Source organism: Lepisosteus platostomus, chromosome 12 (assembly GCF_059453375.1).
Source record: "Lepisosteus platostomus isolate fLepPlt1 chromosome 12, fLepPlt1.hap1, whole genome shotgun sequence".
In the NCBI taxonomy this organism is placed as follows: domain Eukaryota; kingdom Metazoa; phylum Chordata; class Actinopteri; order Semionotiformes; family Lepisosteidae; genus Lepisosteus; species Lepisosteus platostomus.
The window spans coordinates 20,396,899-20,420,743 of NC_142622.1; the positions used below are offsets into that span (position 1 = coordinate 20,396,899).

Sequence of the window (23,845 nt, forward strand, 5' to 3'; positions counted from 1 at the left end):
TCCATTAGATTCAACACAGTTCTGTCTTTCAGTATACTGGACTAAAGAGTAAGGTCATGGTTCTATGGCATTGGACCAGCCACCAGTAACTGAGACACTGGTCCACCCACTCACCTTCTCAGGCTGCTGGGAGTCTGAGTCAGTCTCCATCTTTTCGGGCTCTGTTGATTCTGTAGGGAGAGGAAACAAAAAGAGTACAGACTCAATCGGGCTAGACCATGTTGTCTGCCGCACATTAATTCATGGATTACAAACCCCACCATAAAGACAGGCCTCGCTTTCTTTATATACCAGGTGAAACTCTGCTTAAAATGCAATCTAGGCACAATGGTGGAGAAATCTACCACCTTTTCAAGATCCCATTAACGCTTTCAACATTTTATAATCCTTCTTGACACAGGCCAATTAAATCATTTAAATTGTAATGGATATTTTCCCCCACAAAGAAATAATGATCAGAATCTTTCTCTCACTGAGATATTTGCAACAGAACATTCGTGGTAGTCTTTACCCAGTGTGCCCAGGATCAGGTTACTGAGACTGTAGAACATACAACACTGCTGACATTCTGTGGGAATATTACAAATATCACAAAAATTGTTTGTATAGCAGCTTTTTTTGCCACAGGATTTGAGGCACTTCACAGACGAAACTGAGAACAACTGAAAGACTTGATATGGGTAGTAAAATGTCTGTCTCTTGACAGATAAATGTCATTGTTGCAGAGTAAAGGTACTGTTCTCTTAATGCAGCTCATTCAGCGCATAATCCATAATGGTGATAGGCATCATCTTATTGGTTCCTGGAAAATCAGGTCATGGGAAGAGACCTGTTGTTAGGGGAATAGGGCATTTTTAGCTGGCCAATCAGACTGGCTTAGCCATCAAGGTCCATCAATCAGTTCTTTAGATATATCACCCCTTTGTCAGGCATGTGCCATCTTCTCTCATATGCCCAACAAGAGTGAATTTATCACCCTTCCCAATGCCAATCCTAACCCTGGTAAAGAAATTAAATACTTCCCGAGCCACACTGTGTGTCACAGCATCAGGCTGCACAACCAATAATTAACTACCAACAACTCACAGAAAACAAGCTAACAGCCATCCATTATTGAAGAGGAATACAGCAGTTAGCAATTTCCTGAATGAATGATTAATATTTTAAAGCAATGTTCAAACCTGAGGGAGTTCACAGTGAGGCAGTCCAGAGTATCACGCACAAATTGCACTTAGGTCCAGATCAGGATTTACACACTTCAAACTCTGGCACGAATCATACTGATGAAGTACAAAAGTAATGTAATTTTAATTCATGTCTAATTTATGTTGCATCTGCTTAAGTACTAACCTTGGAACGCAGAACGCCTTGTATTTGCTCATGTGAGAGACTGCAAGTCGAAACTAAAATGTCTGAAAACAAATTGGGAGCTTAAAAGGTCTGAATCCGCTAGTGCAACTTTGAAGGATGAAGCCACTCTATTCCTAAATCGTTTGAGTTCAAAACATCGCATATATATTGCTGTAACTTTGTAACAAGAAGGACAAATGGCATTGATGTCTCTGCATCATTAAACGGATTCAAACCTTAAAAAAGCTGAGGAAGTAAATGTATTCAAACCAGACTCAAGAACGTGATTAATGAGGTCTGGAGACTGCCTACCTGAACCCTTCCCCCCACACTACTAGCAGACCAAAGCATCAGACATCAAGACTTCCCCAAGAGAGGAAACTAGGGCAGCAAAAGGGCAAGGCAGCTGGGGGCATGGCCACATGTATACAAAAAGCTCTAGGTGGGGGAGTCAGAGCACTGTGGCAGGGTACAGCACTAAGATCTAATCACACTGACCCACTTCCTCTCCCCTCCCCCACAGCAGCCCCATCTGCCACAGCCTCCCTAATCCAGTGCCTGTGTCAAGGCAGCCTGATCTACAGAGGGGAGAGACACCCCATGGGCACAGTGAGGGTACAGACATGCTGCCCACCCCCCACTGCTCTCATCGAACTCTCGCCTATCAAGACTCTTCTGCATCCCTATGTGAATGCTTCTCAGCTGATGGACCTGTGCTGTTTCCCTCCCCCCATGTTCATCATAAGATTTTCATTATGTTTTATGCATGCTCACAAATTACCCATTGCATGTCCTAAGCAGTTTGCTTCAGAAAGAGTGTGTAGCTTGATTTTTCACATCTTGGTTATGCAGAGAGGCATAAATGGAACAGGAGAGAGAGAATGCATAGCAACAGCCTGCAGCACATAGGCAGTGGTGGTGGAAGCAGTCAAGAGTAAAGGGCACTGAGCCACAAACAGCTATCACCCCCTCCCCTGCTTGCAGCTTAGTGGGCCTCCACCTCAGGCCCTGTCGCACCACTGCCCTCTGCTGCCAGTATCCGAGACACACCATTCCAACACTGTACATAAATTCATCAAGACACATACACAGAAACATTTCGTGATGGTCATGTCAGCCTCTACATTATGATCACACGGAAACTAGGATGGACATTTCTACAGCACAAGTGCGTTTCTGCCACACATCCGAAAGTACCTGTCTTTTCGGGCTCGTCAGGACTGGTCCCCGCGATGCCGCTGCTCTCCAGGCCATAGGCTGGGTCCAGTCTACCTGTGCTTCTCGCGGCTTCCTGCACTTTCTTCACATGGGCCTCAACCAGCTCGGCCGGGACCTCCTCGCGCACCCGTGAAAACTCCTCTGGAGGGTTTGGGAAACGGGGAGAGGCGTGAACTCTCTGACAGTCGACGGACACAGAGGCAGACAGGTTGGCAGATCTACGCAGGTTTGCAACCAAAACTTCAAGGGGACCTGAAACGCTATTTTCATATTTCGGCGTTGGAAAGCATCAGCGTGGATGATTGCAATTCAAACCACAATAAAAGTCAAATGCACACACGTAAAACCTCCAATCTATATCACAAAACAGACGACATTTCCAGGTACGTGCAATGCCATCTTCTGCAATTCAGAACAAGGCAACTTTTGGCGAGGTGAAGTGGCCCTATTAACATTGTAAAAAAGCAGGCTCGCGAATACATCTCTTTAATCTAATAGACATCTCTCTTGACTTTGAGATGGTCCTGCCGACAACTACTACCTACTTGTTCCATGATCTGAACGAAGAGTTAATATTTTGGAGGTGAAACATCTGCTTTGCAATATTAGTCATTACAGTGACTAGCGAGCAGGAAGGGCTGCCTCACGTCACAGTTCGTGGGAGACCAGGGCTTTGCGGCAGCATGGCGACTTACAGTACTTTCACAAAGTTCACAATTTTGTGCTTGATTCGAAATGGGTAAAATATTTCTATACCGTCAATGAATTAATTTTGTTACTGAGATTTAATAACCGGTCTGAAAAACCGGGATGGCAGTTCCCCTTTATCTCGAGGCAGAGATGTGTTGTGTTGAAAAGTGGATGAAGGAGGAATGATGTCTCACCCAGTGCTGCCTTGGCCGCGGCGGCTGCCACCCGAGGGTCAACCACAGAGGCAAGGAAGGCCACCGTGCTCATTACGGGATTTCCCGACTGGCTGAAAGGGACGGGCTGGTAGGCCAGCGGGCCCAGGGAGGCGTCCGAGTTCTCCAGGTAAGGGTCCTCAATGGGCAGCCTCAGGAAATGAAGGATACACTCGTCCTGCGTGCGGCTGCCCACGTGCTCTGACACCTTGTTCCAGTCATCCTTGTACATCTCCAGGGCCTGGGGCAGGTAAGAGGGGGTTACAGAGATCATGCAAGAGAAACTTACTGTGGGAGGGAAAGGATGGAAAAACACTACAAAATTTGAAACTTTACATCACAACACATTTCAGAACCTGGGAGAGGGGCTATTATAGTAATAGTGGTCTAGTGGTCAAGCTACTATTGATATTAATGTCTGCATCTATCAAGCAGTTTTCAGCTAAAAGGTACCCAAAGCACTTTGAATAAAGGAGAAGAGCCTTTTCATGCACCCTGATGTGCGACACACAACAGATTTCAGGTACTGCCAACCCCACTACACAACAGATCAGGTAAAGAAGTAAGACGATGAGTCAGCAGGTTGAACTTAAGGCGAACTTCAGGGAGGCCAGACTGTACAAGCCCAGAGTTGACTAAGTGATACACGTCATGGGAGATTCACTATCCAAGTAGCCCGGGCATTAGTTTAACATTTTGTCTAAAGGGTGGGAAGTCCTATAACACAGTGCCATTTGTTACCATAGCAGGGTCCTGGCTTGGAAACTAAAGACTTGAAGTAAGTCTGCTATGTACTTGCTACTCTTGGAGCAAGAGCACCGCTTTCCTTAGGATACTCGAAGTACTCCAATCTCAGTACTGAGGAGCCTTAATTAGTTTTAGATGAGAACCAGTTATAAGATGGCAACACTGTTGTCAGTCTGCTTGTGCATAATTTTGTCTGAATAAAATTTATAAGACTCTTGGTTTTGATTTATCTGCTTTTCAGGTACAAGTGTCACTAAGGTGTGTGACATTTTGTATGTATACTAAAGCAGTTATGTATAATAAGGAAAAGAACTGAAGGGTAGTTTGATACACAGTAACTTAAATATGAATGTTTTTATTTGCTTAGTACCTTGTTGATAAATTAAATATTTTGGGAGATCCCCACACTGAGATTGAATGCAAATGAAAGACAGTAAATTGGATGGGTAGCTACAAACTTTAAGGGCTGTGGATGTTCAAGTCCATAAAAATTAAAGACTCACAGCTCAAGCTTAAAATTAAAAGATACTAAACCAAATCATGGTAAAAGGAGGTCAGGTATGTTCTAAGGAAGTCTACTGACATGTGTCTGTCTAAGGTAACAGCATAATATTTGCTAAAACGAGCAAAATCTTATTTTATAAGCAGAATACAGAGCATGAGAACCAGATTTTAGCATTTCTAGGTAACTATGGACTAACAGAAAATAAAACATTCATTTCTAGACAAACTTTACAAATCCAATACTCGTCTATCAATGCTAATATTAAAGATGACTTCAATAAATGACAGCCTTCTCAATAAATGAATCTCACTGAATGTCTGCAGCAACTTCGCCCTCTTTCTCACCTCTAAGAGCAGCAGGGTCTCTTGTTCAGTCCACTCCCTGCCAGCACTGCCTCCTTTACTCTGTAGACACAAGGAACTACTGTTACTTCACACAACCCTAAAATCTAGTGACTCTGAGACAGGATAGGTCTGCCCTAGAAAAAACATTAACAGTTACAGATGATGTATGATTACTACTCCAGGCAGGTTCTGAACAGCACATAAGAGTCTGGCTAGTATCATCCTCTCCAGTATGTTTTTGAACTGCTAGATGAAGTTTTCATTGCCATTAAGGATAGGTTTCTATATAAAGGCTGAGAGCTTGTGTTACTCTGGAAGAATCCAGAGACAACACTAAACTATACACTACACCAAAAAAGGTTGTATATTGAGCTGTTTTCATGCTATCTCATGCCTGAGAACTACTCGCACTTCACTTTTGTGTGGACATTCAATGTGTCCAGTTGCAACTTAAGTCTGTAAAACACAACAGATTGTAGCCTCATGTAAGGTTACCGATTAAAAACAGTTTATGAAGTGATTTTGCCCAAGACTGACAGCACAACTTTCAAAGCTTCATGTACAGGCTAAGACATTGCTCTTTGTTTTCCCGACTACAAATAAAACCACTATCCCAAAGCCGTCTCGAAGTATAAAAAAACATGTTTCCCTTTTCATTTTTTATAACTGTTGCTAGAACTTTTTGCAATCAAATTGATGAAACCAGAAAAAAAACTGTCTGACTGGACCGAGCCTATCAGATCTCACCTTGGGGTTCTTTTTGGCGTAGATGTCAGTGCGGAGCCCAAAGTTCTGGAGGTCCGTGGGTTTCTCTTTGCCCTTTTCTGGGAAGCTCAGCATCTGCTGGGAAGCTGGGACCTGAGGACAGGAGAGAGGAGAGCGCTGTCATTTCAGCCAGGCACAAACAGGAGGCTGCCTGCCGGCTCACTCTAGAGTCAGCAATATCCAGTGCCCAGGAAAATCACAGATAAAGCGAAAAACCAAGAAAAGGAGTGAAACAAAAAACCAGAGGAATCACAGACCGATACATCTTTATTCTGCTGTGTAAGAATACTGAATCAATGATCAGAAAGAGAGAATCTGTATGGGATTATGATTTTAGTACCAGTCAGCATGGATTCAGAAGGGGTAGTTTTGCAATGGAGAGGGGCAAGTAGAAAGGTAAGTAGCAGACTGTCAGGGGACAGTTTCGGGAGTACCTGGGGAGGGCGGTGGTGGAGAGGCACCAGCCCAGAGGGGGTGTCCGCCAGCACGTTGAAGTGGGGAGTTGGCGGGGGGCCCATGGGCAGTGGCCGGCTCTCCGCATCCACCTGGTAATTGATCAACCCCCACTGTTCCAGGAAAGCATGAACCCTGGGAGACAGACAGGACAGTTAAGCATACCGATTTACAACACTATCGAGGGAAAAAAAAGATCAAAGTACAGCATAGAAGGGGCTATTAGCACTTTGGGCATCTACTACACCCTACCTGAAAAATAAAGAGCAGCTGGGACATTTAACAAAAACCCCTTGGTTGGCAGCGTAAAAAAGCCAAGCTTGCTCCCTGGACCCAAAATGTCAGAGATCCCCGACTGAAGTCCTCACTTCCCCCTCTCTCTCACCTCATCACAGCGCAGACGTCCCCAGTCAGGTTTCTCCGACAGGATGTGGAGGTGAGGTACTCCTGGGGGTTCAGCCGGTACGTATCGATCATGAAGTTACGGTACGCAAGGTATCTGAGGGCAAGAGACAGGAACATTTTCATTTGCAGCTGATCTCTTTCTTGATGAAGCTTATTACGTTTCTAATTGAACTATTTGATTTTTAAAATGGTTGCATCTTTTCAATGGCAGAAAAAAACATGAATCTTGTGCCACATGCCAGATTCCAGGATTGCTCCAAATGACCAGTGGGAATATAATGAATCTATAAATTCCTAAGAATGCTAATTATCATAGTGATTGACCACTTGCATTTCTGTAGTATTAAATGAACAATTTATAGCTAGACTAAATAGAAGATCATTTTCTACAGTTCTTAGAAATAACACAAATGGATAAGATTATTCAATAAGATCTAAATCAAAATCAAGCCACTGCTTAAATTTAGTGATCAATAATTTAAACTGAATGGAAAGTTCAGAATAAAATCAAGTTGAGACAGAACTAGAAAAACACCTGTTTTATAAACAAAAAACCATCTGTAATTCCTATTCTCGCTTGCAGGCCCCACTCTTTAAACACTCACATCTCGGGTGACTTGGACTTGTTCTTGCCATTGAAGAACTCAGGTAAGGCTCGCCTCTCAATCTCGTGGATACTGGAAGACGTTCAGGGAAGGAGAACAGAGAACGTTAGATGGATATAGGTTTTTTAAGGGACTGTGCAGTGCAACCCCACAAATCAGATCATATATCAAAATATTGAAATGTCGAGGAGCTTAGAACTAAGCTTTCCGTAACCCTATATTCTAAATCAACAACAATAATATCCAATAATTTTGAGTTGTATGTTAAAAATAGTTTTAACAGCATTTAAAAAGAACCAGGTCTGACCACCAGCACAATCATTTCATTTATTGATTTATTATCAATGGTGCAAGACTGAGTTTGGAGTACAATGTTTTTGATTCACATGAGCAACAAATTAAGATTAAGAAAACGAGAACCTTCACAATTTCTGACGACCGTTTCATTCTCATATAAAGTTAGGGATATGAAAAAAACAGTGAGGCTCATTAGCCTCTCCTCTCCTCACCAGTTGTAGTCAAACCAGGAGGCATAGCTGGGGATGATGATGTGGTGCGTCTGCTCCGTGACGTTGTCCTCACTGGAGTCGATCAGCCGGTTCACCTCGGCCTTGCTCTGCTCTTCCTCCTCCTGCAACAGCAGCACTGTTCAAGTTCCACTCAAAAAAACACATTCTGCAACTCCGGCCTCCATTAACATCACAACGCCCATATCAAAAGCGATTAAAGGCTTCAATCAAGCACAAAGTTCTTAGATTTTGACAAAAACGGTTATCAGCTCGCTTTACCGTGGGGCTACAGAAAGACATGTATGCATGGTAAAAAGTGTTTATGCATAGAATGAAATATTGAGCCATCAATTTATCCTATAGTGTCCGTCTAAAAGGAATATCAGCCATGGGTATACATTAGTTTTTTTACCTTGCCTCCAGTGACCATGGGCTCATCCTCCTGCTCGTCTGAAAAGAGAAAAGAAAAATGAAAACAAAACAAAATTTCTGTCATTCAAGTTCACGGATATTGAAAGTCAATCTCTAAAACAAACATTTCTTGTTATACACGGATAAATTACATTTGCTCCAAGTCTTCCAGTTTATGACAACCTGATCTGCTGTTAAGTGTATAGAAATTAGCTTGTATTACCAGCACTAAGGAGAATGAAGGTAATTCATACAAAACTCCCTGTGCCGACACTACAATTAAACAAATAATAGAATTATTCTAGAGATGATTCTCCAAGTGGCCCTACAGGCTGTCTACAATTCTCCCACAACTGGCCCAGTCTACTGTAGCCAGCAGCCATATCACTCACACAACTGGCAACCCACTGAAGCTCAGCAGGTGTGAGCCTGGTCAGTACCTGGATGGGAGACCTCCTGGGAAAAACTAAGGTTCATGCTGGAAGAGGTGTTAGTGGGGCCAGCAGGGGGCGCTCACCCTGCGGTCCATGTGGGTCCTAATGCCCCAGTATAGTGATGGGGACACTATACCGTAAACAGGCGCCGTCCTTCAGATGAGACGCAAAACTAAGGTCCTGACTCTCTGTGGTCAATAAAAATCCCAGGGCGTTTCTTGAAAAGAGTAGGGGTGTAAACCCGATGTCCTGGCCAAATTTCCCATTGACCTTTACCAATCATGGCCTCCTAAAAATCCCCCTCTATGAATTGGCTTCATTACACTGCTCTCCTCCCCACTGATAGCTGATGTGTGGTGAGCGTTCTGGCGCACTATGGCTGCCGTCGGTGGTGGTGGAAGGGAGACCCCATTACCTGTAAAGCGCTTTGAGTGGAGTGTCTAGAAAAGCGCTATGCAAGTGTAAGAAATTATTATTATTATTAATTATTACTGTACTCACCCAGATCGGCCACGGTGCCTCCCTTTACTGGGGTGTTCTCACTGTCCTTCTTTGGGTTCACTAAACAGAAAGAGTATCAGACAGCTGTCACATTCAGCAAACAGGATAAGACCTAATGATGGAAAGTGACCCATGTCCTCAAGAAGATTAAATCTATACCCAGGTTTGTGTTAAACACATGCTGGTGCCCACAGTTGTCTCTCAAGCTAAATCCCAAGACAATGCTTGAAAACACGTCTTCTATGTTTCTAGTGTCTTGAAATGCAGTTTTCCATTAGTTTGTTTCTTTAAAAGGTTGAAAGAGCAAGTCATCATTGCAGTTTATCCATAATTAGGAACGCAATCATGCCATCAAGGACAAGGTAAAACGAACAGCATTGTGGATGAGTCATTCCTGAGGAGACCGGTTTCGTGAAGACTGAACCGATAGGTCTTCTGTGGAAAAAAATATGCAAGCTGTCATTTCGGACGCTTTGTTTGCATTTTAATTTTTTTCTTGACTGAAAATCAATTTTATATACAATACAAACTACATACTGCTGTAGAAACTGAGTAATAAAATCCACCTCAATGAATAATGAGTGCAGAAAAAATGCATTAAATGTGGCACACAGAGGGTCATTCTGTGTCAGAGCAACCCAGGTCCTCGAGATGATGATCAACCCAGGTCCTCGAGATGATGATTTTGTGTAACACAGGACTTCTCCCAAAGCACAAGCTGACTTGTCTGGTAAAGGAGCTCGGAGAGCATGGGAGGAGGAGGCAGGAAGATGTACCGTTCTTGGGCAGAGTGACTTCCTCCATGTTCGGCACAGGTGTAGGGTCCTCCATATCCTTGGTGAGATCCTCCTCTGGCTCCTCCTCCTCGCGATGGCCACGCCGCTTCCAGTATGGGCCGGGGTGGCTAGACGGAGAGAATGAGTGAGTAAAGACACCAGCTCACAAAGGGTCAAAAACCACCTGCAAAATATTTCCACATTCGTGCTGCACTTTCCACCTTTCCTGGCCAGACATATTTCCTAAAAAACGGCAAACGAAAAGGAAATGTTTAAATGGTGGGCTGCGCACGACTGCATTTTGACATTCAAGAAAACAAAAGGGGTACATACAGTGTGTGGACGTTAAATGTTTCAAAGACATAAGCACTGTGGGGTTTTGGAAAGCAGAACCGGACCCATGCTGGAACAGATCCTTAATAGCCAGCTAACGCCTATCAGGAGGCTTGTCATCGCACCCCTCCCTCGGCACGTACCCCTTCTTTCCTCCTTTCTTGCGGGACTCGACAGGGGTGGGCGGAGGAGAAGGTGAACGCCGCCGCTTTTTCCCACTGGCAGCTGCCTTCCTGTCCTTGCGGTCAGGAGTGCGGGATGACTGTGCCAAGACAGATTGAGAGAAAGGGTGAGGGAGGGCCAGGTCAGAACTGAGGACAGACACCACTGTTTCAAGCTCATGCTGCAAGCCGAGTGAGAAAACACCTCCCATACACCCCAGCTGAGGCAATCTATGCCAAACAGCAGCTGAACTAACCCACCTCACTCCTCCCAAGACACACTAAACAGATCTCAACCCACAAACACACACAGTATATACTTGAGCTAAGAGCATATTTTACATCTACTATCATAAATCTATTTTACAGACTAGATAGTCCATTCAACCATTTTCTAACCGATTTATCCATTACAAGGCAGGAAACAGCTTGGATGGGATGCCAGTCCATTGCAGGGTATATACACACACAAACACATATACTAGGCTAAGACTAAGTACAGCCCACTGTCCCCTATTACAGAGTGCTCACAGCTCCCAGGGGGCTTCACTGCACAGATGGTGTGAAGGACTGCCTCTTAATAACACCTCAAAAAACAGGTGGGCTCATCTTTCACACTATCGCACTGTTTCCTCCCTTTTCTCTGTGAAATTTCTATTTTTTTTGCCTGTATGTAGTTCATCTCTATTGTTTCCTCTGTAGTCTTTAACAAATATGAGTTCCCCAAGGCCAATGTAAATATCTGGTAGGAACCCAAGGCTCGGCCAGCGCTGAAATCTGACAAGGACAGAGCTAAACAGAACGCAGAAGAGGCATGCTCTCTCCCTCAAGCTGCAGCCCCCCAGCGCCGCCCCCGTCTGCCCAGGCTCACAGCGGGGGGCCTACCTCCTCATCGCGCATGAAGATGCGCTGGCGGAAACTCACAGGCTTCTTGCTCTCGTCCACTTCATAGTCCTCCTCGTTCATCCACTCGTTGAAGGAGTCCGTGTCCAGAACCCATTTGGCGTGGACCTGCAGGACACAGAGGTCGCGGTGACAATGAAGGAGAGCAACATGCAAGAGGCATATACACCTACTTCACAGCCAGTGGCAGACCTGGGCCTGCTGTGTGCCAGAAATCCTATACAAAAACCAAAATTGCATCCCTTGTATCTCCATACTCTCATTGCAGCAGTGAGGACATTCATAGTGAAGTACTTCAGAGGCAACTTATTATGGGACTCCTTGTTCTTTGAGATCTGGATGGGTACAATTTATTTTAATGTATACTTAAAAGTAAAAAAAAAAACATCTGCTTTTTATTTTATACTGCTATTTATTTATGTTTGTTTATAAATAAGTTCCACTTAAGGCATTAAATCCAATGAAGTTTATTTTCTGATGACACCATGCCTTTCCCAGGTCATGCATGCGTAAGTGCATTCAAAGATAAACTCTATATATTCAAAAAAACAGAACAGTTGTCCAAGAACTTCAAATAAAACAAATTCTGCTTATCTGTGCTTGTCTGAAGGTCACTGCAAGGTGCACCAAATGTTAGGACCTTGCCGTTGCGCTAACCATAGTCTCCTTGGCAAATTACATGCCATTAGGCACCATGAATCAAGGGACATTAATAGGTAACTTTTCATGATCACAGTTAAGTGGACAGGTTGATGGTATAAAGGTGTTACAGATCCTTACAGTGTTTAGGAACAAGTAAAAGGTTTATTCCTTGCTGAAAAAAAGAAGAAAGAAAACAACGTTTCGGCTGTGGAGCCTTAATCAGGTGTGGAAGAAGACACCTGAAGAAGGCTCAACGGCCGAAAAGTTGTTTTCTTTCTTCTTTTTTTCAGCATGGAATAAACCTATTACTTGTTCCTTTGCAGCCTACGCATGCTGACGCAGCTACCCACCTGAACTCTTACAGTGTTAAACTGAGCTTGAAGGTTGCTTGTCAGCACTTGCTGTTCATATATTTTAGACATTATCAGACTCCCTTTTTCTAATTTGCTCAGTTTTACTTCTGGTTATGTGCTTAACTACATGGCAGCTAAAAAAAGTTTTAAATCGGAACAGGTGCATGTTCATGAACTAAACAAAGAGATGAGAACTTTGTATACATGTACGTTCCAGCTATCAAGAGATTTTTCAACACTGGATACAAATGGCACTTAATGAGCGAGGGATCTGAGCTCACCTTCCAAGGTTTCTCAGGGTTGGGCGGCTCTTCCACTTCCCCATCCACATCACTGGCTGACACCCAGGTATCATAGCTGCAGATCAAACAGGCAGGTCATCACAAACTGACCAGGGAGGTCACACAGCTCGCTCTGCAATGCCTTAAGCACAGGGACTCCCAGACGGACCAACCATGAAAACTGTACCCGTAGGGAACTTCTGAATTTATCCAGCTGAAGGACTCGGGCACAACCACTTCATTTACTAATTATTCTATAGTGCAGAATAACTTTCACTGCTGTCCACTAGGAACATTTGGTGACTGAATCACCTACATGGAGCAAAGGAACAGCTGAAGGTTACTAGCTGAGTTACTGGCCTATGGTGTGCGCTGTGATTGTAAAATGTGTATCTGTAGTGTAGCTACTAACACACCTCAGGCTTTTATCAGAAACACATCTGGCTGAATTAGATGCTGAAGCAGTTTTGATGTTTAGCATACAGCCACAATTTAACTGGGACATTACTGGACTTTAAAACTGCTTTTACGGGAAAGAAATTAAGATACAAGTTGGGATCTTCAAAATTTCTTCTAAATGAACACTTTAAGAGATTTATTTTAAAGTATTTTAGGCACAATTTATCAACAGAGTAGAACTGGAACATCATTATAAATAGAAGAAAAGGTCATCCTCACCCTGTCATCCCAGACTGCCTGTGGAACCAAACTGACCATTTTTAACTAAATATATAGGCTTTTATCATTTTATCTATATGCCTTTTAATGAGCATCAAAATAAGCAATTCAATTTTAACATGCATTCTTCAACAAGATGACTAAGACGTGACAAAGCATCCCAAAATATGATTTACGTATATGCACTACACAGGTACACAGGTACTTCAAATACACATTTTCTACACAGGTACTTCAAATGGTTAAATGTAGATAACTGCACACCTGGCTTTGATTACAATACAATGACCTTATTGATGACTGACAAAAATACATCTTTCCTGTGCATTATCACTAAAACATGTAATTTACAAAATTACAATTTACAAATAATTTTAACAGAAATAAATTATTCTTAAATAGTATGCCATTCTGTGACATTTGGTGTATTATAATGATACTAAATATGTATTGTGCATTTCTAATCCACTGAAATTAATTTGATGGCAGACAGGCATTGAAGTTTAAAACAGGCAAAAGGCAATTTACATTCTGTTTTATGGGGACTTTTTGCCACGAGAAACCCCAGACATTTTGTTTTTAGTACAGTCTGTGATACTTCTATTTAGGTTATTTCTCCGATCATCCCATCAGTGTGTAAGTGAAGAATGTTGATCCTTCACAGCAATGTAAAAGGTTTCAAATGTTTTTCTTTACATTCACAGCAAATTAAAATTTACATTTACACATATACAATGTTATTTACAGAAATTAAGCCATCAAACAATTAGCCATCTAAATGACCTTCAGCCAAGTAAATAGAGTGAAACTATTACTGTATTAATACATAACACACTGATATGTTATGGGTTTTATTCCATGTTGTGCTACAGACAGTCTAGAGATGGACAGTGGCTGGAATGTGCCACTCTTACAGGTAGAAGCAAGTGATCCGAGTTCTGTGTGAAGGACTCAAGGATTTAACATTGCCAAAATTACTTCAGCACCCCCCCACACCAATGTCCTCATCTCACCTGTCGGGGTACATGCCCCAGTGCACCAGCACCTGCTTGTCCTTGCGCATAACAGGACGCAGCCACTCCTCTGGAACAGAAACACAGGAACAGGGTGACCCCGACACACCACTAAATCAAAGCTCCCCCCCCACACACACACAGAGACAGACAGACCCTCTCGGCCCTCTGCATCTCACCCCACACCAGTGTCTAATGACTCTGCTCTAAGGAGAAGAAATGGGGCAACACTCCCTATACATGCTGGACAAGCAGAGGTGACAACGTCCGGGAGCATTCGGACTTCAAAAAGACTTTAAAACCAGATGAAAGTACTGTTCAATAGAATGTACATTTTAAGGCGATTGTATCAAAGAGAAATAAAAGATAAAACTCTGAGACTTAACCCTTGTGTCACTGCAAAGGCGGGGCAGAGAATAATTTAAACTCCCCAACACCATCATCAGAGACCTACCTTCATCTAGCGAGGGGGGTGTAGGGTAGATGTGGTGTGTGGCCTTGGTCTTGTCCTCTGTGATGGAGCCCTGCAATAGAGAGGTAAAGAGACTGAAGACAGATAACCAAGAGCCTCACAAAATCACTAACTTGTAAATGAGACATGTCTCTCTACTCCTAGCACAAAGACCATCAAACACTTTAGCCTGAGAGGAAAAATACTTGATACAGACAATTTTTAAGATATGAAAGTTAGAAATATATCAAGTTTCTTTGCTTAAAAAACTCTTATGTGGAGTTGAGGGAAAATGACAACAACCAGCTCCTATTAGCCTCCAATTAAGACGTTCATGTGACTGTCTGACAGCCAACAGGCAGTTTACACTCAACTCAATGGCTGAATTTAAGGTGGTCAAAATACTGCAGTGCTCATACACAGCATCCATTTAGCATTCATACACACCATCATACTGTTCTGTTTTTAGCAGGGATGAATTTAAATCTGTCAAAGGGGGAACACTGAACAGTATTAGGCACCGTGCAATTTCAGCAAGATATCCTGAATCATTATTCTAAGCAATCAAATCCACCATCTGATTGATCTTTCGCCAAATAAATCAAAGAGCAAAAAAGAAAATGTACTGCATTGATATATGGTGCACTGATTATTTTCAAATTAAACTGTTACAGTCTAGGGTTGGACAGCTGCCGGAACGGCTGCAGGCAGATGCAAAATTATCACTTTGGATCATTTTAGCACCTGCCTGGGAAGTTCATCGCGTGCCCACAGCCACTGGGGCAGCTGCCAAATGAATTAAAAATTAATTTAAAAGCAATAACAGCTTAATGAAGATTTTGCTCCATATTGTTAACATCAAAAATCTGGAAATACAGCAAAAATGAAAAACAAAATCATGATTTGTCCAAAATGAAATTGCTCCAGACTTTCTTCATTGAACATGCATTTCAAATTATTATAAAGTCAACGAAAGACAAAAAGGTTAGCATTAGTTATACAGAGTAGTTATACTTTTGTATTTGACATCTTAACATATAAGTCCATATAAAAGCAAAATGTTTTCAAAATGTCCTATTCAATGAATTATGACAATTTACTTTATAAACATTTCATAAAATATCTCACTTGTATCTAGTGAAAGGAAACCACCTTTAACTTCAGTCTTCCAGCAGTACAACTCAAGGAAAGGAATTGTGAACATAATCATAAAATTTAATTAGCTTTTATATTTAACAAATTGATTCAATGGTGTAAACGTCACAAACTGAGCAGAAAGAGGGGAAAATATCATCGATTCCTTTTCATTCTAGTAATATCAGTGTTTCTAGATCAAATCGGAAGGTTTTAAAAAAACTCTTCATCAACTGCTATTGATGAGAACATTTAACACAATAAAGTGACATCCCTGTACTACACACCGCTAAGAGACAACATTTTTTTTTAAAAATAGAACAAACGATTAAACTAAACGAAGATGTCTAGAATTATAAAGGAAATGTGGCAGATGTATATTTCCCAACAGAACATTTTCCAGTGATATATGACATTCTCTTCTAGCAAGAAAAATTCAGCTGTGCAGAGGCACAATTAGTTTGTGTATTTTATTATGTTTGTCATTTTATTTATGTTAGAAAATGTGTGAGGCAGGATCACTATGATTTGTGTTGCATACCGTTACATACTGTAATACACAGCTGATACATGCTCAGAATAATAATGGAACAAGTAATAGGTTTATTCCATGCTGAAAAAAGAAGAAAGAAAACAACGTTTCAGCCATGGAGCCTTCTTAAGGTGTCGCACCCGAAAAAGGCTCCACGGCCGAAACGTTGTGTTTTCTTTCTTCTTTTTTCAGCATGGAATAAACCTATTACTTGTTCCTTTGCAGCCTACCCATGATGACGCAGCTACCCATCAGAATAATAATGCCAGGTAACATCAAATTCAGATAAATCAAAACCAGGCAATGTGGCACCACTAGAGGATAAAAGGGCTCATCTGAAGGTCTTTAAACATTGCTTTATAACAAATATTGCCAGTAATGACTTTTTTTTATCTGTTTTATTGTGAAGCGAGGTTTTATACATTCAAACTATAACCATTAAGTCAGTTTTCTTTAGTTTTCTATAAAGAAAGGTAAAGCAATTATTCTAATGGACAATTGTCACTGGCAAAAAGACCAGACTGACATTATAAAACATGTCTTGATAGAAGACGCAGAATGAAATGTAAAGAAGACAATTGGCAAAGTAGAGTACCTGGTGTCTCTTGATGATGTCCTTCAGCTTGTTAGCCTGTTTTGGCTCAATATCAGGAAGCACATATACAATGGGTCTGGTCAGACAGTTGTTCTGAAATCAAAGTATATCTGAAATTACAATGTTTTTCTCTGCAAATGAAGATCAACACACATTCTAAATCCCCTTTTGAATTCTGTCTTTTTAAAGAAAAACTGGGTCTCACATGCTTTCTCCCAACTGAATTGAGTGTGCTGCTCTGCACCTGTGTTCTGAAAATTATCCAGAACATATTCCTTCATTTCCTGAGTCTTTTATTTACAAAAACAGAAGCCAGTACATATTAAAAGCTCTCTCAGAGTGGAGTGGGGTCATTAGTAAAGTATCAGAAGAATCATTTCTTTCTAATCTTTATCAGTGATCGAAACTCCAGGAAAGGCCATAATCTTGTCAAGTTGACCAAGTACATAATCACAAACAGTTCAAAAAGACAATTCAGATAATGGTGTAACTGTCATAATAAATTGTAGTGTAGTGAAATGTAAGGCAATACATTAAGACTGCAATACTAGACGTTAAATATTAATTTGGTGATACTGAACTAGAAAATAATTATGAGATGTTGCATGAAGAAAAATACCAGAGCTTGCACACTGCTTTCCTAATCTAGACAGTATTGAAGCAACAGAAAAGACCACCAAATTGCTTAGGTACATAATTAACATTTTATAATTAAAATCAATCCATCAAATCACTACAAAAACAAAGTACTACCGTTGTGGTGACAGGAAAGGACTTTTGTGATCCAAAGGACTGTAACCACACTAACTCCTTGTGTGGAGTAAATGTCATATTCAAACAGATATAGTGAGCTTTTCAACTTGGAATTGAGAAAATAATGTTACAATCTGAATTCAAAAAAACTTTAAAAAAAGAGACATTTAAGACTAACAGGATCCTGAAATCATACTTTGAAACATTCAGGACATAAATCTGAACCAACTCCTCAGCCATGTAACTGTAATAAGATAACTCATTCGGCCTCCTCTCATTTGCAGTTGTTTTCATGTCCTTAAGTAGAATTAGATTTGTATCCATGCAGCTCATTTTAATGTCTGTCATTCTCAACCTGAGAAGTGCTATGAACGTTATACTAATTTCAGAGCCCTGTTCAGAGTTGAAATATTCCTTTTTATTTTCCAAAACAAGAAAGATGCCCTGTGAAAAGCTTTAGCCAATTTAGCATATCAGAGGGGGTGTTCTGGGGTGCCGATGTGTCAGACGGCCTTGTGGAGGGACATACCTGCACTAGAGTTTTCTCTACAGTCATGAACATCTCCACATTCCGGTCCATCCGTGAGGGGTTCTGTAGGTCAAAACGGCGCCTGAAGGGACAGAAGGAAAACTGACCACCGGCTTGTACAACTATTACGACCACTTGCTCTCAAACTAAAACAGTAAGGGACTTAAGGTTCAAGAATTCAGACCACCCTCCAACAGTCACAGTAGGTTCTAGATGTTATACCAAAAAACAAAGGTGACCTCCTCTTTTACCCAGATCTAGTTCCAATATAACTTCCATACAAACTGACTCCCATAAAAAAAAAATCCCTCCCCAACAACTTCTCACTCTTACAGCTGTCCATCTCCTCTAATTCCTCTACATCTTTCTCGATAGATAAGATACTTTATTGATCCCATGAGGGAAACTGCAGTGCAACAACAGCTTAACACAGACAACACAGCCACAGTGTAACGAATGATACAATAATAATAATAATACAATCCATACAATACAATCAGTATAGTGAGGGGTGCACTAAAAGAGTTACTCACAGTCCAGGACACACAAAGAACAAACTAGAACAGAACAGTACGCAGAAAAATCGTATTGCACATATGAATATATAGATGTAAATATAGATATAAATATAAATGTATTGCACGGGTCCCTGGCATATATTGCACAAAAAACAGTTGTAAACAGGAAAAAAAAACCTCGACTCTCCACTTGACTCTTAATCCTCCTATAACCCCAGGGGCCAGAAATCCACAACACACTAGCTCTCTCCCAATATCTACCTTCGTCTTCCAGTATCACTTACCAGCCCTGCTCACTCTTGAATTTGTAAGCTGAACCCAGGATGTGACACAGAGCACCCCCTGGCTTGAAGTCCAGGAAACATTTTGCCTAAGAAAGAAAAGAAAATGCTAACACATCACTGACATTAAAAAGAGTACAAAACAGTAAGCATCTTGTACTGAATGAATAAGATCACTTTATTAGCCATATGCAATTTCTTGCATTAGGAATTTGTCTTTTCGCAGACCCCAGCTTGCTCTCCATGAGACATACAGACGAGAAGCTTGGGGTCAGAGCGCAGGGTCAGCCATTGTACAGCACCCCTGGAGCAGTTGGGGTTAAGGGCCTTGCTCAGGGGCCCAACGGAGTAGGATTCCTCTGCCGGCCGTGGGATTTGAACCGGCAACCTTCCAGCCACAGGTGCAGATCCTTAGCCACAGATCCACCGCTCCGCCCCTATGTTGAATGCGGGCCTGATATATATTTGTATATATTTTATTCTAACAACCAGCCCAGTCAGCTGTCTTAATGTGCTCTGGCTTCATAAGACTGCTTTGGTGTGTAGGGAGTAAGATTAAGCAACATACAGGCAGTCTGGGTAGCAGCAAACTGAAACAGGTAAAGAGTCTCACTGACGTGCACTTTAGTGACTTTCACACAGCTTGATAAGAGTGAGAAGGAAAGAGAATGGGGCCGTAGAAGCAGTTTGGATACAATGGTACAGATATGGACTAGTAGTCAGGTAAAACAGAATAGACAACTGAAAAACAAGAAAATTTTACTTGGGGTATAAAAAATGAAAGAATAAAAATCTCCTGTGGGGATTTTGGCGAGAGAGGCACACAGACAACTTGTGTGATGACCTAGTGACACTAACATACAGTAAGCTGACAGAAAGAGGAACAGAGAGAGATATGGACTCACAGGCAGTTTGGTGAGAGCAGGGTTGTTGACTCTCCTTCCAAAAGCATCCTCCTGGAACTGCAACAGCTGTACCACCAGACCAGCCAGGGACTTGTTAGATGGAGAGTCAGCCTGGACATACTGTAGAACACATCATTTGAGACATGACACAGAGCAGGAACAACTACACAACACACTGTAGTGCACTTGCAGGGCATTCTGGCACTGACAATACTTCCCAGTGCTGTAACACATCACTGGATTCACACCGACATTACAAGAGTGTAATCAAACTACCAGTCTGTACCCTCGCACAATAGCATCAACTAACCAAAACAAACATTGAAGCCCTGCGGCATACAAACTACAGCAAACTGCCATTAAAGGGTTTGTGAAACTGATCATTACAAAACATACAGTATCCAATTCCATTCTCCCGTTTCAAACATAACTATGAGCTTCTTTGACATTTTTGCAGAACACACCCAAGTCTAAATTTACCACCTAGGAACAGAAAAATACTACCAAAGCACTACAAATCCCAACCATTCATTACTTCTGCTATATAATGAATATAAATATGATTATTCCTGCCAATTAAAAAAAAAATCAGTAACTTTAAACATGTGAAAATGAACCATGGTACTCAAGTAGAAATTCAAAACTTAGAACAGGAAGCAGTTCTCTACACGTGGGTTGTGGATATCTGGAATAAGTTGCCCAACCCTGTTATGGAAGCCAGCATTGTGTCTTTTAAGAAACAGATGTATGAGTTTTATCATATCACTTAAGTACCAGCAAGCAAACGGGCCAGATAAGGAAAATGACCTCCTTTCATATGGAACGTCTCTCATGTGCTTAATCTCACAACAGACACACATAATGTGATAAATATCCACTTTAGATGGAAGACACTTTAGCGTTAGATTAAGACTTTATCATTATAAACATGGATTGCACGGTGCTGCAGTGGTTAGCATTGCTTCAATTCTAAAGAGGAGTGGAGGAGCAGTAGTAGAGGGATGTACTGACATACGAACACGTGCATTGGAATTCTTGTACGCGTTGATCTCTCGGGACATACACAGCACTACAGACAACACCACAAAATGTACACAGTACATTACAAACATAATAACAGGAAGAATAAATATGTTGTGGGACAATAACTATGTAGTAGTGAGAGAAAACAAAACATGGTAGACTATGCAAAAAGTGCATAGTGCAGATGTGTATTGAGTCTGAGGCATTGCAGTTAGCTGTTGAGGATGCGTAAGGCCAGACTGAGCCACAGGAACTCCAGCAGCACTCAGACAAACCCTTATTCTCTCAAAATATGACTGACCACACACTGTGACCTTTTGCATTGGAGGATATTTGCAGTGCGGCCATTGGGCGAGACGCAGACGTATCTATTCTGGAGTACCTACAGAGTCATCCACGAGTACCTCTGGATGAAACAGTTCAACTTATTAATGAAAACGGTAACCGGACATGTCTATAAAGGTTCAGTCTGGATTGTTGCGAGAAGAAACACAGCCACCAGAAACAATACCCAAAAGCCATGTGAACTAAGATAAAGGTTAGCGCAATCCAACAACCAAGCAATACAAAACTCTTCAAATCATTTAATATCAGCTGATCCACTATCCACCTTTCAGTTCTGTAAGCATAGGAAACGTTACTGACACAGCCACAAGCAAACATCTGTCAAACTACAGCGCCCGGAAGCTCTTTCAGACACGCACTGCTTTAGCATAGATAGGAGAAATAAACTCCCACTTCACTGCAGTTTAATCCGATTCGGGTTTTACGGGTTGCACTCTTATGCATCCAGTCAAAACCTGGATGTTTCAAGTTGGTAACCTTCCCACGTAAATCTGCAGGGGGACGTACGTATCTCCTCCAACTCCAAATCGATCAAAATGCATCAAGACCAGCTTTTGGAGTCGTATTGCAACTACCGCTCAGCAACACGAGATCTGGGCTCATCTCCGCCCCCTTGCTTCGTAGCTCCGTTAAAAATACCAGTCGGCCATCTGTACAAATTGTGATACCACACATACAGCCTACAAAATCACACGTCCACCCCCCACACCCCACACACACTCGCATTTCGATTACGATATCGTGTATCCAGCAATGCCGGCCAAGGCGGTGGGGCTCTCGAAACAAAGCGTTTTCTCTCCTTGAGGAGGCAGGAGACGCAGCTGCTGTGCAGACAATCCACACGGGACTCTTTGTTCGAGCCTGCTGTGTCTGGACAGCGGCAGCATCCCGGAGTCACACAACTGCGAGGAGCAGCACCACCTGCGGCCGCCTCCACCTCGCCCGCGGCCGGCACGCCGACACCACCGAACCCGGAGCCCTTTTCTTTTTTCTCCGTGGGCTGACTTTGGAAACGAAGTCAGCTGTCACATGCGTGTGGCCTAGGGTTTTGTTTTCTGTAACTGCTGGCCCTCGACCAAAGCTGTACATCAACATTAACCTAAACACACCTTTAGTTTCACAGTGCTTTCCACGGAAATGTGTTTTGCCGTGTCTTTTTAGGTGAGACCGTAATATCTCCCCTAGAGGCTTCAACATTGCCAGACAAATCCACTTCCTTTGCCTGCTGACCAGCGACCAACTTCAGAAAAACACAAAATTCACACCAATACTTCCATCCATTAACGCGCCACCCTTAATCACGGTTATCTGCCCACCTTTCGTACAAAAATCCACTCTAATATAGAAAGAATTACTTAAAAAACTTGAATTCACCGTCACCCACACAACATCCCTCACCATCAAAACAACTGACCAACAGCCTCGATGCTTGCGTTTAGCGGCTTGCTGGATAGAACGCAAATCCGTTTAAAAAATGAACCGATTTCCCTTGCAATGGGGCCATCTTAAGTAAACCAAACGAATCAAGAGCATTATTACTCCCTCCGCGATTTCACTGCCCGTCCAAAAGGCGCCTCTCTGTCGAGCAAGGCGCACGGATGTAGCCGCCGAATCAATGGAGGTGGAAGAGCTTTACCTTCTTGTAGTGCTTTCCGATCCATAGCCGGACCGACTCCAGCTGAGAGACCGTCTCCGAGCTCTCCCAGTACTTAGCAGACGGGCCCCCATCTTTCTTTCTGCCCACCGAGAGAGTCGAAGCACCGCTGCCCCCTTGCCCGGCCGCCGGGCCCCCGGAGCCCGCTCCCCCAGCTGCAATTGCTGCTGTCGCCATTGTTTTGTGCTACTCGCCTCGCTTCCTCCCCAGCCAACCGCCTAGCTCCCAATTCAAGGCCTAGAACCGAACTGCGCAGCCGCCAACCTGCTTCGCAGGGGCTTCCTTGGGAAGGTACTCCCTCGCGGGAGGAGTGAAGGCTAATGGGAAATGTAGTTCACACTCATTTTAGGGACATGTCTGTAATACAATGCTCTAAAATATCTCTACAAATTGAGGTATTTTAGAGATATTTCACACTTGAAGAAGGCTCCACGGCCGAAACGTTGTGTTCTCTTTCTTCTTTTTTCCAGCATGGAATAAACCTATTACTTGTTCCTAAAATATCTCAATATAGCAATCTGGGTTAAATAGCATTCTCCGTCATCTCGCAATTCAGCCTGTATAACAGGATATTAGTTGAGTAGTTCAAGTAGGTAGCTGCGACAGCATGCGTAGGCTGCAAAGAAACAAGTTAAACGTTTATTCCATGCTGAAAAGAGGAAAGGAAACAACGTTTCGGCTGTGGAGCCTCTTTGGGCGTGTCAGGGTATTAGTTGAGTATATTGCACTGAGTATTACGGTTGACAGCCATGCAAATGTAAGAAAAATAATATATGATATATCAGGATGGAAACTATGAAAGATGTTAAAAAAACACAGCCCTTTGTAGCTATTCC

At 42.3% G+C, this 23,845-nt stretch overlaps 1 protein-coding gene across 2 annotated transcripts in view; it reads right to left on the bottom strand.

Annotated features, from left to right (window-relative positions):
- smarcc1a (SWI/SNF related BAF chromatin remodeling complex subunit C1a) overlaps positions 1 to 23,252 on the bottom strand; it is a 34,534-nt gene extending 11,282 nt beyond the window's left edge. The window contains exons 1-22 of one of the 2 annotated variants that reach the window (XM_088601343.1): positions 22,992 to 23,252; positions 19,988 to 20,107; positions 19,086 to 19,171; positions 18,284 to 18,365; positions 17,002 to 17,094; positions 14,744 to 14,813; positions 14,290 to 14,359; positions 12,599 to 12,674; positions 11,344 to 11,430; positions 10,402 to 10,520; positions 9,926 to 10,053; positions 9,150 to 9,209; positions 8,216 to 8,253; positions 7,804 to 7,925; positions 7,295 to 7,366; positions 6,670 to 6,783; positions 6,266 to 6,419; positions 5,814 to 5,924; positions 5,067 to 5,126; positions 3,453 to 3,711; positions 2,548 to 2,709; positions 115 to 170 (exon numbers count right to left, since the gene is read on the bottom strand). In XM_088601343.1, coding sequence (XP_088457469.1) covers positions 115 to 170; positions 2,548 to 2,709; positions 3,453 to 3,711; positions 5,067 to 5,126; positions 5,814 to 5,924; positions 6,266 to 6,419; positions 6,670 to 6,783; positions 7,295 to 7,366; positions 7,804 to 7,925; positions 8,216 to 8,253; positions 9,150 to 9,209; positions 9,926 to 10,053; positions 10,402 to 10,520; positions 11,344 to 11,430; positions 12,599 to 12,674; positions 14,290 to 14,359; positions 14,744 to 14,813; positions 17,002 to 17,094; positions 18,284 to 18,365; positions 19,086 to 19,171; positions 19,988 to 20,107; positions 22,992 to 23,186 — 2,334 coding nt within the window. In that variant the 5' untranslated portion in view covers positions 23,187 to 23,252. Of the gene's footprint in view, positions 1 to 114; positions 171 to 2,547; positions 2,710 to 3,452; positions 3,712 to 5,066; positions 5,127 to 5,813; positions 5,925 to 6,265; positions 6,420 to 6,669; positions 6,784 to 7,294; positions 7,367 to 7,803; positions 7,926 to 8,215; positions 8,254 to 9,149; positions 9,210 to 9,925; positions 10,054 to 10,401; positions 10,521 to 11,304; positions 11,431 to 12,598; positions 12,675 to 14,289; positions 14,360 to 14,743; positions 14,814 to 17,001; positions 17,095 to 18,283; positions 18,366 to 19,085; positions 19,172 to 19,987; positions 20,108 to 22,991 lie in introns of both variants that reach the window. The other variant, XM_088601342.1, reaches the window with a different exon arrangement.
- Between the last annotated feature and the right edge of the window lie 593 nt (positions 23,253 to 23,845).